The sequence below is a fragment of the Otolemur garnettii genome, unplaced genomic scaffold (genome assembly GCF_000181295.1).
Source record: "Otolemur garnettii isolate 467f Iridium unplaced genomic scaffold, OtoGar3 scaffold00060, whole genome shotgun sequence".
Lineage (NCBI taxonomy): Eukaryota > Metazoa > Chordata > Mammalia > Primates > Galagidae > Otolemur > Otolemur garnettii.
The window spans coordinates 7,224,808-7,239,941 of NW_003852455.1; the positions used below are offsets into that span (position 1 = coordinate 7,224,808).

The 15,134-nt window shown below is 37.5% G+C and overlaps 1 protein-coding gene across 4 annotated transcripts in view; it reads right to left on the reverse strand.

The window, feature by feature from the left end:
• TP63 (tumor protein p63) overlaps positions 1-14,440 on the reverse strand; it is a 229,967-nt gene extending 215,527 nt beyond the window's left edge. For 2 of the 4 annotated variants that reach the window (XM_012806940.2, XM_003792705.3), the window contains exon 1: positions 14,290-14,351. In XM_012806940.2, the coding sequence (XP_012662394.2) occupies positions 14,290-14,351 (62 nt within the window). Of the gene's footprint in view, positions 1-14,289 lie in introns of all 4 variants that reach the window. The other 2 variants (XM_012806938.2, XM_012806941.1) reach the window with 2 other exon arrangements.
• Positions 14,441-15,134: the final 694 nt, after the last annotated feature.

Below are 15,134 nucleotides of genomic sequence, written 5' to 3' on the forward strand. Positions count from 1 at the left end.
ACACGAATCAATCATTGTCTCCACACAGACATTCACATTTTTAGAAATTTTTAGTACCTTAGTGAAGACCTATTGTTTTAGGGCCTAACTTATTCAGAAACAGTCCAGAATGACAAAACAGTCATCGCTAGCTTATGGTCTTAAACTGGAGGACCACATCAGCATTTGTGTTGCTGTCTGGCTGAAAACTATCCACCCGCAAGCCAGCCAAGATAGATGACATCAATTTGGTAAGGCTCTTGGAGTTCTTGGAAGTGACAGAGTACTAAACAAAAGCTATTATTTATAGTCCACCCCTATTCGATGAAAAGGATCCACGAGATGTTATTGCCAAGAGCAGCATTAGTTACCTAGCCTGACAATTTCATTGCAGGGATTCGGTGGTTGACTCCGAACAGCATTCTTTGGGTAATGAAAATCACAGCGAAGCCTTGCTCCGGGAGAAGCCTATTTCAGACCCACGCTGCCTTGCATTCTAACAGTGTTTGCGCTGCGCATGTTCTTATGTGGTTCAACATGGTGATGAAAGTCATTTTATCAAAGAGTAAATTATGAGTGTAGTCAGCAACCACTTGTAATCTCAAACCAGATTAATTCTCCTTTCTCCCTTTCAATTTCAACTTTGCCTCTTAAGATTAGCTTCTGTTGTTATGAGAGAACAAATTCTAATAGACCTGATTCCCATCTGTCTTATCAGCTCTCACTTGGTCCTTCACTTGGTCTAAAACAAACAAAAAAAATGTATCACGGAAAGGAAAGGTAAGTGAGAGTTTAAAGGACAGAACAAAAGTAGAAAAATATAGAACAAAATTATATTAATTCAATTGAACATATTAAACATCAAGTATGTATTAGACTCAAAGTTAGACGCAGTATAAATTCAGACGTAGCTAAGAGCTTAGTCATTTAAGTAAGTAAATGTAGATACCATACTAGCAGTATCTATAAACTTCTGTAGTATACGAGAAAAGGAAATAAAAACACATTATCTGAAAAGAGAAGTAAAAGTTTCATTTACTCATCTATTCATCCATTCACTCATTCATGTACTACGCATTTGCAAAATGTCTCCTCCATACCTATAGGAAATGCCAAGATTTACAAGACAGTTCCTACCCTTGACCATTGTAAAGCCAGCTTATCAAACTTTTGTGTGCTTCATTATCTCTTGATGAATGTCTTAAAATACAGATTCCTGGACTACAATTTCAGTTTTTTCAATTCAGGAATGCTCAGGTGGGGCCTGAGAATGGGCACTTCTAACACATTCCCAGGTGCTACTGTTATAATTCTAGGATCATACTTCAGGAACCCGTAGGCGGGAGCAAGGTTTCCCAAATGGAACGTGTTAATGCATCATCTTGAGTTCTTACCCAAATGCAGATTCTCATTCCGTAGGACTGATATGAGAACCCCAATTCTGTATTATGCCATGTACTTCACTTTGAGTACTGAGGGTCTGGTAGATAAACAGAAGCTTTTAAGTAAATATGCACAAAATACATACTGAAATAAATAAAAATTAATATATGAAGAAGGAATTGAGTTTTCCAGGGAAGGATGTGCGAGTGTGCAGAGGGAACAGCTTTGGTGAAAGTTGGGGGTGGAGGGAGTGAAAGAGGGGAAGGGACAAGAGATTGTGACCAGAAGGGAAGGTGTACGGTGGGTGGTTTGGGAGTGGAGTGATGTCCAGGATGTGGCTGTGTGGGCTGGAACTGGAACGGTTTGGACATGGGAATACTCAAGCTGAAGAAGCAGGGACTGAAGGACAACACTGTGGGGAGGTCAGAAAAAGGAAAACGGAGCCGGAGCTCTCAGAGTTGGCAGAAGCTGCACTAAAGTGGAAATGGAGCCAAGTGACGGAGGAAGATCTTTCTTTCTCAGGAAGGAAATCACACCAATGGCAGAGATTTCAGAAACCATAAGAGTGTTGGTAATGGTAAATAATTATCTGAAAATAGCAGTATTTTCCAACTAATATGTCAGTTTCTTTTTCTGGCACCCTGCATGAACTCCATTCTTCTCCTGGAGAAAAATGGGCCACATGGACATCTCCACAGAAAGTTCTCTTTGTAGTTAAGACAAGCTACAAAGGTATAAAGGAACAAAGAAGACTAAGATGGGGGCAAAATTTTGCTCTAAACATGGTGGTGAGTCAAAATAGGACTCTGGGAAAAGATATGGCTCTGGTGAAGTGGGAGTGAGATTACCAGTAAGTAATAGGAATAACTAACTCTTTAGGGTCATTTGAGGATAAAATGGGCAAAGTCAAGTGTGTGCTGCTTAGAACTGTTCCTGGCACACAGTCAGAGTTCAATAAATACTAGATATTTAGATGTTCCCGGCTCATCCTCATTTTCTAAAAATACAGGATCAAAAGCAGAGATCTTTTAAAATTAGTAATTGTGGTTTCCATACTTGCCCTAGTTAATAAAAAAGTGCTAATTAAAACCACATGTCATTCTACATCTATTAAATTAATGAACTTTTTAAAAATAATAACATCCAAAGCTGGAATTCTTTGGCAAAATACCTTGGCATATCTGTTTGAATAGTAATGTTTCTCAGAAACTTGAAAAAGTATATATTCTGTTGCTTGCCAGCGTTCATCAGGTGGCCACACGTGTCAGGGAGCAACAGAGTCCTTGAGTCAGATAGTCCCGGCTCAGGTGAGAATGAAAGTATAAAGAAGTCTTTGAACTTACTAGTTAGGTTGTCTTAGTTCACTCAGTTAACCAGTTATCTCGTTTGCAAGTTAAAGGTGTTATTCAGCTAAAAAATTGTATTATATAAGATAATGCTGGTAAATTACCTGGCACCTTATGTAGACTGCAAGGGTGTTAGTTTGCTTTCCTTAAATATTTGTCCCATTGAACTATACAAAAAAAAAAAAAAAAGATGATTGTGTAATAGTCACAACTAAATATACTTAAAATTAAATTTAATATGTTAAATTTATGATTAAAAATCATAACCAATGTACAAAGATAAGGGAAATAGTAAGTGTATTAAGCTATGTTGATATAAGATCCTGATGCAGTGACTTATATAATAAATGTAAAAATACACGACAGCTGGGAAGTAATTATTATATACATTATGAAATGTATAAATCATTGAAACTATAACTTCTGCATATAAAAATTGGATAGACTTGCAGGAAGACATGGAGAACAACCGTATAACTATATTTTTCTTTGTTGAGGTAGTAATAGCCAGTCACAAATAGGGTTTTTGTTTGTTCATTTGTTTGAGAAAAGGTCTTGCTTTTTTGCCCTGGCTGGAGTGCAGTGGTGTCATAGCTCGCTGTAGTCTAAAACTTCTAGGTTCAAGCAATCCTTCTGCTTCAGCCTCCATAGTAGCTGGGACCACAAACAGTTTTATCGGAATGTATTTCACCTGTGAGTGAAATATACCTGCTCTTACATTTACATTTCTACCTGAGCATCAAGGATCTTCCTTTACCTCGCATTTCATTCAGATAATTCTACAACCAGACTTGCCACAGTGAATACAAACAACTAACATTGGCGTTTTCAACGTCTTCTCATATCTTAGTAAATATTTGTCAAGTCTATGGAACAGCATTGCAGTGTTCAAACTACAAACTAAACTCCAGAGTTGACAATGCCCCCTCCACGAGAATATTGGTCAATTTTAATATTAGCTGATTTACAAACCTTTTTAATAACATGCTTAACAATTCAGATATGCTAGATACTAAAAAACCAACTTCCTACAACACCCCAAAGGCATATATGTTGTCAGTTTTATTTACGTTTTTACTTTTGCTATGTTGTCACAGTTTCTTACTTTAGCTTACAAAAATGGCTCAATTTTACTTTTTCAAAGCAAGGCTTGAAGTGGTTTTTAAAAAATACTCTGCTATTTTTAGCTTTTTGAGGTATACCCTTGCATTAACAAGAAACAAAGAAACGCAGCGTTTCCTCAAAGGAGAGAAAGAAGGGAGGTCGAAAGGCTAAGGAAACAGCAAGCCTCTAGTTTACTGCTTTGAAGGCTTTGAGACATAGAGTTAAAGGTGTCTATGAAGCTTCTATAGGAGGAAAACTGGGTCCTTGCAACCCAGGCAGAAGGTCCAGTAGCACCTTCCCAGGCTGTCGCTGGAGGCTTTTTGTTCAACAGGAAGACAAGATTCACCCTGAGGCTGAAGAAAGTGTGTCAGTGTGACTGCCACACCACGATGGCCTGCACCTGCAGCAGTTCTCACTGGAAGATACATCATTCATTAATATTTCACATTTTAGTAAAGAAATCTCAGTGAAAACCATATCAGCCTCTACAGGGCACTAAAAGAGACCTTAACGTGGGTGCAGAGATTTCTCAGATCGTATCAATTAAGATGCTGGAGGAAAAAAAAAACAACCCTCATTTTTACTAGACGTCTTTGATTGCCCCTACTGTATTTTGAAAAATCCTGTCAAGCATAAAGTTTTTATTCATTACTTGAGATAACAAAATTGTTAAAGGAAAATCATAAAATGGAAGCAGACACACGCTTTTTATTTGGAGGCAGTTGCAATGACCTGGGCAGGTTGGAAGGAAATGAATTTCCTTATTGAGAGCGCTAGTGATTTGTGTAGATAAGCAAATGACACTATTAAACTCAAGCATAAAATTGGAATAAAAAGAAAAAGAGACAAGCTAATGATGACTTTTAAATAAAATGGTTAAGTTTGGTATTTTTAATGAAGTTCTAGAAATTGATCACCTAACTGAAATGTCAGGATACGATAGGGAGTTAAGTTAGATGCAACCAACAATCTTAAGAATATCATACTCAACTCAAACAGGAAGAGTCTCATATTCTCCTATCATCAATTTGTGTGTATTCAAATAGTTATTCCAATTTATGTCATCACTGTGGGAAAAAACCTTATACTAATAATCGACTCTGGGTAACCAGGTAGCTAATGGAATTATCATACAAGGTTTCATTTTGTATTCCTTGACTCAAAAGGTTTTCTCAGTTTGAACATTACGATAATGCTGGTTTGCCCTCAATTAGGAGAGGGCTGCCCGAGTTAATGGAATTTAAGAACAACGGTTCACTGTTCAAGTTGACAGATTAAGTTTGCTCATTTGAGACAAAAGAAAAAGGAACTGGAACTTTGAAAGTGGCAAGAGATTTTGAGCCCTTACATTTATTCGTCGATGCTTCATGATTCCATTCTCAACCTCAAAGATTCTAATACACAAGACCAAAGTCAGACAGTGGAGGACCGGAGGCAAACAGTAAAAACCGGAGTGGAGTGACACTTCTTCCCTCCGTGTTATCCCTCCAATATTATGGCTTAAGGTAAAACAGAAATGTTAATAACTGTCATTTCCACAGCCTTGACTAACCGATAAGTACACGTCAGCCATGCCCATTTCTCATCCTATTTTCAATGGAACAAAGTGACTTTCAAAGTTTGGGAAGTGCGTAATTACATAGATGGAGTCTTCGGACTTTGATCGTAATTATAGTGCTCTATCCATCCATCACTTGTTGCTTGAGGACTATTCCTTGGTGAGTTCTTTAAAGGAATTAGAAACTGTCAGAACAAATTTGAGCTTCAAAATAGCTAATCAGAAATTTGGCTCTCTTGGCCTGAATCAGAGATTGAAAATTGCCACTTTAATCCATTTGGCTTTTGAGTGAAGTGAGAACATGAAGTTTCCTTTTGGGAAGGCCTGTGTCCCTGTGGTCCATTATCTCTGATTACCTTTGAATAAGCTTCTACAGGGAGCATTGGGCCTAAATTTGCTTCACTATAGGTAGCGCTTTTCAAATTTGAGAGTGCAAACAAATGAATTTAAAGTCACCTGATAAATGCTCCCTTAAAATGCTGATTTTACATTCCTTCCCCTTATTCCCAATTTCTCAGAGGGAGGTCAATATAATCTCAAACTTTAAATTAACTGGGAACCTTATAGCACCAAGCAGTCTAAAGCTATTTCTCCAAGTGTGGTCTGATAACTACATGAATCAAAATTGCTTTTTGGTGTGTACAGAGGCACTGCAAGGCTCCACCCAAACGCTCTCCATTGAGAGCTGAGCATGTAGATTCATTTCTGTGCTTCCTGAATCTAAATTTGGGCTTTAAAATTTTAGCGTTATCATTTAAGAATCTAATATTACCTCATTGAAAACAGTCTGGGACCCTTTAATAGAAAGGGGGAACAAAGATCACGATTTCAATCTGCAGCCGCGAGGTGGGGGCTGCACATGCAGCCCGGGTCAGCTTCTCTAGCGTCCTGCTTCTCTTCCTTCACCTCGTGCTAATGCTATACGTGTCGTCGCTCTACTGTGGATTCCCTGAGGTCCAGGACTGGGTTTCACTTATATTTTCTACCTTTTCCTCTTGGCACCATAAAAACATAATAAATCATGGAACTGTTTATTTATTTATTTATTTATTTTTTTGAGATAGAGCCTCAAGCTATCCCCCTGGGTAGAGTGCTATGACATCACAGCTCACAGCAACCTCCAACTCCTGGGCTCAAGCAAGTCTCCTGCCTCAGCTTCCCAAGTAGCTGGGACCACAGGCGCCCGCCACAATGCTTGGCCATTTTTTTGGTTGCAGCCATCATTGTTGTTTGGTGGGCCTGGGCTGGATTCGAACCCGCCACCCTAGGTGTATGTGGCTGGTGCCCCAGCCACTTAAGCCACAGGTGCCGAGCCAGGAACTGTTTATTTAAACAGACACATACATCAAAGCAAAACAGAGTATTAGTTTCTATGTTTACAATAGGGGATAAAAAATCCTTCCTTGGTGGACTAGTTTCCTATGCTGCCATCACAAGTGGCTTAAATGAGCACAAAACTTAGTGGTTTAAATGAACACTCATTATGATATTATGGTTCTAGTGAGATGAAATCAAGGTGTTGGCAGGGTTGTGTTCCTTTGGAGGCTGCAGGGAAAAATCCGTTCCTTTGCCTTTTCCAGCTTCAGAGGCTGCCCATCTTGCTGGGTTCATGACCCTCTTCTGTCTTCAAAGCCTGGCAAATCTTTTTTTCACTTCCAATCATTTTGACTCTTCTTCTACCTCCCACTTCCTCTTTTAAGGACTTCTGTGATGACATTGTGCCTCTCTGGATAACCTAACTTCATCTCTCCATTTTCAAGTCAGCTGAGTAGTAGCCTTAATTCCATTTGCAACTTAAACCTCCTTTGCCATGTGACATGACACAGTCACAGCTTGCAGGGTTAGGATATGACTATTTTGGGAGCCTATGGATACATAACGCACTGGAAAGACGTCGCTTACTCTTAACATTTTATACAAATCTAATAAAATTCTATGTTTTGTGGTAGACACAGCATTGAACTAGTCGTCAAGACACTTGAATTCTCATCCTGGTTCTGCTACTATCTTGCTGTGCCATCTTGGGCAACGCATTTACTCTCTCCGGGTTTCAATTTCTCAATTCTAAAGTACAAGAATTGAGAGAGATGAGCAAGATGATATTGAGACCCACAGTGATCTGTGTTTTTAAAGTTCATATAGAGCAAAATGTAACTCAAGGTCTGCCTACATGAGGACAGAACTGTTGCTGGGTAAAAATATACTTGTCTTCTGCCATGCTATACATGCAATAACAGATTTGTACCATAGGCAGATTTTTGAAAAAGGCCATTTTATTCAAAGACATTTCCTTGTAACACTGATGAGAAAAAGAAGTGAGCTTCCAGCTTGGGACATTGTGTGGAGTTTGCATGCTCTCTCTGGGTGCTCATGGGTTTCCCCTGGGTGCTACGGCCTCCTCCCACATTCCAGAGATCTGCATATTGGGTTAACTGGTGCTTGTAAATTGTTCCATATGAGTGAGTGTGAGAATGTGTGACTGTGCTCTGCAAAGCAGCAGGGTCCTGTCTTGGACTGGCTCCCACCTTGTTCCCTGAGCTGTCAGGCTCTGTTCTGTTGAGGCCCTGACCTAGAATAAGTGGACTAAAGAATAAATGAATGAATACACATATCTGTAAAATAAAAATCTGTCAAGTGTACGATCATAATACTAATATACCATGATAAACAATGTGGTATGAGGGTGCTCAGAGGGCCCCCCGTATTTGTTACTGTGTTTTCACTGTATAGTGGTAGGAGGGTCTCACAATTTTCAATTTTGCAAACATCTGTTCTTGATTTAATACACCACAATAGCTGCCATCACTCGTTGATTCAGCAAAAGTTGAGTAAATATTTTGTTAGGTTTATCGATAATCAAATGATAGTATGTGGCCGAGTTCTTCTCCAGATTATTCTATTCTATTCCACAGTCTATGTCTCTGTTTGTGAATTCCTTCTTAACAAATGGTGCTGGGAGAACTGGTTAGCTACCTGTAGAAGACTGAAACTGGCCCCACACCTCTCATCATTGATTCTTGCTGGATAAAACATTTAAATAAGACATGAAACATTAAAAATGCTACAAGACAGTATGGGGAAAACACTTGAAAATACTGGCCTGGGAAAATATTTTATGAGGAAGATGTCCCTGGCAATTGCAGCAACATCAAAAATAAATTACTGAGATTTGATCATGCAAAAAAGCTTCTGCACAGCTAAGGGGACCACAACCAAAGCAAAGAGACAGCCTTCCTAATGGAAGAAGATTTTTGCATGTTATGAATCTGACAAAGGTCTGATAACTAGAATCTATGGAAAACTCAAATTAAACAATAAGAAAAGAGGAAACAACCCATTTCTATGTGGGCAAGTGACTGGAACAGAAATGTCTGTGAAGATGACAGATGAATGGCCAACAAACACATGAAAAAATGCTCGTTGTCTTTAATCATCAGAGAAATGCAAACCAAAACCACTCTGATACATGACCTCCAGTAAGATTAGCCCACATCACAAAGTCCCAAATCTGCAGATGCTGGCAAGGATGTGGACAGAGAAGGGAACTTTTCTACACTGCTGGTGGCCTCCCAAACTAATACAACCTTTATGGAAAGAAGTATGGAGAATTCTCAAAGAACTAAAAGTTGACCTTCTATTTGATCTCACAATCCCATTACTAGGTATCTATCTACTCAAAAGAACAAAGACATTTGCATCAGAATGTTTATTGCAACCCAATTCATAATACCTAAGTCATGAAAGCAACCCAAGTGCCCATCAACCCATGAATGGATTAACAAATTGTGGTATATGTATACCATGGAGTACTATTCAACCATAAAAAGATGGAGACTTTACAACTTTTATGTTTACCTAGATGGAATTGAAACACATTCTTCTTAGTAAAGTATCTCAAAAGAATGGAAAATAAGTATCCAAAGTACTCAATACTAATACAAAACCAATATATAAACACATACATGAGTGATAAAACACAAATATACTCTAGCAAGATGAGATAAGGGAGAGGGGAGAGAGAAGATGATTGGTGTGAGAAGGGAGGGCATTTCGTGGGATCTCACCTAATGTGCACAATGCCAGGGTATTTAGCACATGCCCCCAGGGTAAGGGGCTCTCCTACAACTTGAACTTTACCTTGGAAATGAGAACAATGTAACCTAAAAATTCATTCCCTCATATTAATTTCAAATAAAAAAGGTTGGATAATTATCTTACTTGCTTTTATTAATCTTTCTTAAAAGTATGTGTAGCTAACATTTATCTCAATATTTTATATTAGAAGTCTTTTAGGGCTATATTGAGAAGTTTGGTGATGTTTCTGTGACCAAAATTATGTTGCAGGAACTCTTCCTTATATGGGTTAGTCTATGGTAAAATTAATTTTGCTACACAATGTTTTGCTTGAAGTTTCAGTTTCCAAGAATTTCACGTTAAGTGAGGACTTACATTTCAAGAATTGAGTTTGTTTTATATTTAATTATGAAAGTCTTGGTTGTGAACAGATCAGAGGTTAGCTTATGAGGGACTTTGATATAAATGATTTAAATGATGACATGAAGGTCACATAATCAGTTATTGGTGCAGTGAAGGCTACCATCCAGGTCTTTGGGCAAGTCCTAGATGCACTTTGCCAACACACTTCCCTGATTCTGCCGCGTAAATAAGCTTACAGCTCAGAAGCAGCCCACGATTATAACAGTGTTGTACTTTTGGCTAACCACACTCGGTCATAAAGGTATTTGAAACTCATTTGAAAATTATGAGTGTTTGAAGAACCTTTCTTGCTGACAACTGATAGCTATATTAGATCCTGTAGATAAACTGTAACTTAATTTCTTAAATTAAAAATATAGTCAATTCCTCCCGCTTTCTGTCTGACCTCATTTCAAATACTGAATATAAAAGAACATACACAGACTGAAGCATGCTGGCTCATTTATTCAGTCAGAGAAACTTAGTGATTATGGAGATGGCTAAAACCTGGTTTGCTCGTGGAAATGTATGGACACATACATTTCCCTTTGCATCAGAAATTTAAATTACATTATTAATTGTTGTATCAGTCATCTAAGAAGTCTTCATATGCATATATATTAACACTACAGGCATATTCATTATGCTTATAGTTGCCATGATCCTGGCTAGACAAGGGGGTACTTGGAGAGAGTTTAGTGAAAGGGTAAGAGGTCTGAGGTGGCTTTCTGGGATTAACAATAGCTGCAAATGAGCCGCTCAAACTCAAGAGACTTGGGCCTCAGATACCACCTGCAGCCTTTGGTGGAAAACCCACGGGCAAGAAACTAATAGCCCAATTTCACTCTTCTGTGTGCGGTTCTCAATGGTTGAACTTAACAGGAAACCAGACAACAAACTGTTAATGCCATTATTGGAAGTCAGCTTCCTGAGGAACAGAACAAAGAGAAAGATAAGACGTAGTGGTGGAGACACTAGTGGAGGACACTTAACAGGTAGCCTCTGCCTTCATGTGATTTTTATCTGACAAATGAAACAATCGTGTACTATAAATTCATTGTCACCACCCTTCTTTTGGGGATATATTTAGAAAGCACAGTTAATAAAGTTGACCTTTAAGGTAGTAAAGCATAAAATTGATGTCAAATATGTAATTCACACAAGGAACACTTCTTACTTATCCATATAGTATTTTATAAATTCATTGTTTCTTTGGAGTAGAGAGTGACTGTGAAAAATAATCAAAGCATTTTGTCCGAGGTTCAGAGTGGAACGACGTTTACTTTTCTCTTATGTTTGGCCCTTTGTTACCATATTATTTTAAAATTTAATCTTGCTTTATCTTTGTCATTTTAACTGGTTAATTTTGTGAAAAGATACTTTGAAAGAAATCAATTTATTAGATTTACTTGGTCAAAAGATAAGTTTTAAAAGCTATGTGGTAATTCTAGGAAAGAATGCAAAATGATCCAAACTATAATCCAAACAATAAATTAACACATATTTAGCTTCTAAAATGCTTTCATTTTCAATCTTATTAAAATAACCAACAGAACTCATTGGGTTCCGTTTCTGTTTATGAGAAAATGAGAATTAACTCATTGACTTATTTACTGATCTTACACAATTTATGCTTCAATGTTTTTATTAAAGTTAAGTTAGTAACAAAATGACAAAACCTGTGATTTTATACAACTTTTCTTCTCTTTTGTAATGGTAAATGTCACCAAAAGAAAAATTTAATAAGCTTTATAGTTTTAACGGCTGTTTTCTTTTTCGGATAAGTTTTTTGCAAAGATTAAAGTAAATTAGCATCAACAGCAGAGCACAAATAAATGCATAATCTTTTTAAGGAGAAAGGAAAAAAACCAGAAGATGAAATCCCAATTTTAACTTAGAATTATTGTTGTAGTACTTTCAATTATGTGTTAAAACTGGCTTTTTTGGAATAGTATTAACATTCAATTCTAATAATGGTATCTATCATTTATTGTATTCTCTGATAAAAGGAGATCCATAAATTAAGGTAGCGTGGGGTTAAAAATACCAAGATATCCTGTATTTAATTTTTGAAAAAATTCTCTTTCATGACTCCTTTTTAAAGACAAGGTCAGTAAAGACAAATTTAACTATGTAGATGACTATGATTATGGAATGATTAAATCTGGTCTTTCTTAAAATAGATTTTGTAAACTGAGAACTACAAGGGTTGTCTGCTTAGAAAAACCAACTCAAATCCATTCACTCATTAGGCACCAAAGAAAAGTATGGTTTGATCTTTGTTTTGACCATATACAGTATCATGTAAATTTCATATAGTGATATTTCACTTATTCATTCAGTTATTCACTAGCATATATGGGACAATAGTAATAATTCAGGCCTTTAAATACGTGACAAAACAATTAAAATATTTGAGGAAAATATATACGACATTAAAGACAAATACTATAGAGTTAAGTGAACATACAAGCATAGCTTATTTATTGTTATATATGAAGCACCTTGCACAGAGTAGATGCTTAGTAACAAATATTTTTCTTTCTCTTGATTTGCTGGTTAGATTTTCCTTATAAATCAGAAATACATATTCTTGCCTAAAATGATCAGGCAAATAATTGTTCCCTGAACATCCTGAACCCCATCCTCACAGCTCTTCCACATGCTTCCCTCCCTTCCCCAAAAGCGGCAGTCACCATGATTAAAGCTCAGGGCATTCTAGGAAAATTCACAACTATTCAAAAAATACTATTTTTGCTAAGAATTTGACAATATGTTAAAAACGGAGATGGCAATTGCTTCCTGAACTAACAGGTTGTCAGGGCAATATAAACAGCAGTTTTCTTATTTATTTATATTTATAGGCTTCCTCAATCACTAGAAATGTCAGCAGCAAGAGGTTTGCAGAATTGAAGTGTGGGTTCCTAGTCAACAGAAGAAAGTTCCTTCTAAAACTCCTGTGGATCTAAGTACCTACTTTAGGAGAGATGCCCTCAAAGGAAGCGCTGCACGGTTAAGGTTTCAGCACAGTTAAGTTCTTCAAAACATTATTTCCAAATACGTTTAATGGAATCGATCATTTTGAGATTGGAGAAAAAAAAATGGAGAACTAGAAAATCTTTGATGTTTTGCTTTTTTTATTGACCCAATTCCCAACTCTAACTAAATCCAATTTTTAAGTTATCCAAGCACCTACCCCCTGAGCCATTCATCTTTGCTAATAATGTTGTTTATGACCCACAGCAAGGCAGGAATCAAATCCCCATTTACATTTCTCATTTAGGCGAACCCAAACTTGCTTCCCTCCCCTCTCCCTCTTTCCTTTTCCTTCCTCATATTTTTCTTTTCCTCTCCACTCTTCCTTTTGCCGTTCTGCCTTATGTTTCCTCCACTGCTTTCTCCCAGAACCCACCAAAAAACCTCACAGGCAGAGAAACCCACTCTACATAGAGAAACCCACTCTACGTAGTCCGTATCAGTGTTCTACACAGTCACAGACCATTTTAGTGGGAAAAACAATCACACTTTCACAATCTGCCGGGCAGTGCTACACGAACCGAGTGCTTCCCAGAGAGGGTTGCATCAACTTCTAGTATCAGGTGCCAATAGACACTGGTGGTGAGTGACAAGTTAACCCTTTGTAACAGCACCATTTTCAACACCGAAAGGACCTCTCTCGTATTATAAAGCACAAAATCTCAGGCTGTTAAATTAACAACATCACACCAGTAACATAGGACTTGAGTATCTCCACAACTTTATGAGTGGAAAAACACTGTTCAGATTTCATTTACCAGTTTAAAAATAGCAAAGTCTAATTTGAAACACATACAAACACAATTGTGCCCTCTCACTAATATTCCCTCTCACTAGGAAGCAAATGCTTCTTCAAATAAACATAAATAAAATTCTGTATAATCGCAGATTTTAAAAGTTAAATTTGTCAAAAGACGAGGTTTGTTATGAAACATATCAGAAAGAAAATATTACTTAGAACCAAAATGACAAGCCACAATCTGTTTAGTATAACAATGGCTAGTTATCTATTTCTTAGTGTACAAATTAAAATTGTTTGGTATTTGTTTTGACTTAAAAGTCATCCATAAATTATTAGACATCCCTGCCCAATGAACTTTCTTCTTGGGTGAGTGGGTGCTGAGCAAGGCAAATAATACATTTTAAACATCTTAAAATGGTGTGACAATTTTTAAAAAGTGGGAAGATCGCCTTCAAAATTTGTCACTTTGTAGATCTAGACATCAACTCAAAAAGAAATTTAGGAAATATGTTCACAAACCATTTTAAGTTCCCAAGAAGTCCAAAATAATACCACTGTGATCACTAAACAAGGAGGGACTGCTCTTGGTACAGAGAAGAAACATTCATATTACACAAGGCACTCCAATCAAGTTTCCATAGAAGTTATGTCATGTTTAAACTCACCGCTGGATGTAAGGGTCAGGGCAGTACTGTAGGGTGGCACCCCGTGAAGTTTCAAAATTCATTGCCTTCAACTCTCTTTGATATCAACAAATGGAGAACAATGATAGAAAATATACACATATACCTGTGTATATATAGATATAAAGCCAGGAGGCTAAAAGCAATAGGGTCAAATGCTATCAGACATAGAAGTTTAGACACTTCCCCCCTTTACACACATTTGCAAATAGGCGGAGCGTTTCTTGATTTTAGCCAATGAGAGTCATCAAGTGACTAAAACATCACAACAGTTGATTCTTACCAGCTGGGCATCCTCTCTAACGTTGTTTTTCCCCCTCTATCACAGCTTTAGAGTCTTTGACGTATAGCAGCCACACTTGTTGTTGGCAGTTTGGAGGTGGAGGCATCTCTGAACTTCTGATCTCGCTCGTGATTGGATGCTGGCATGAATGGCATCAGAGTTTAATTTCAGCAGCCTGGGCTTTTGTCACAGAACTGAGCGGAGGAGTATCCACCCTGCTCCAGATAAGTAATACTTTCTTGAATGTGGGTACTGAATTGATTTGAGAACTTCTGTAACGGTCACTGGGGCTCAAATTTTTTGCAGAGCTGCTTAGGAAAGTTTCTTTTCTTTTAATCTCTCCCCCCAAACTCCCCCCCCTTCAGTCTCCCTTTCAGCCAACCGCCTGTTGTGGTCACAATCTCAAATAGCAAAGACAGGGAAATTCCTTATTATATTTAACCTAGAACTCTTCCTCTCAACGAAAAGAGAGAGATATCCCATTTACAACCCCTTAAAAGTTTTCCCTGACACAAATAAAATAACCTTTACTGAGCTGTTTAAA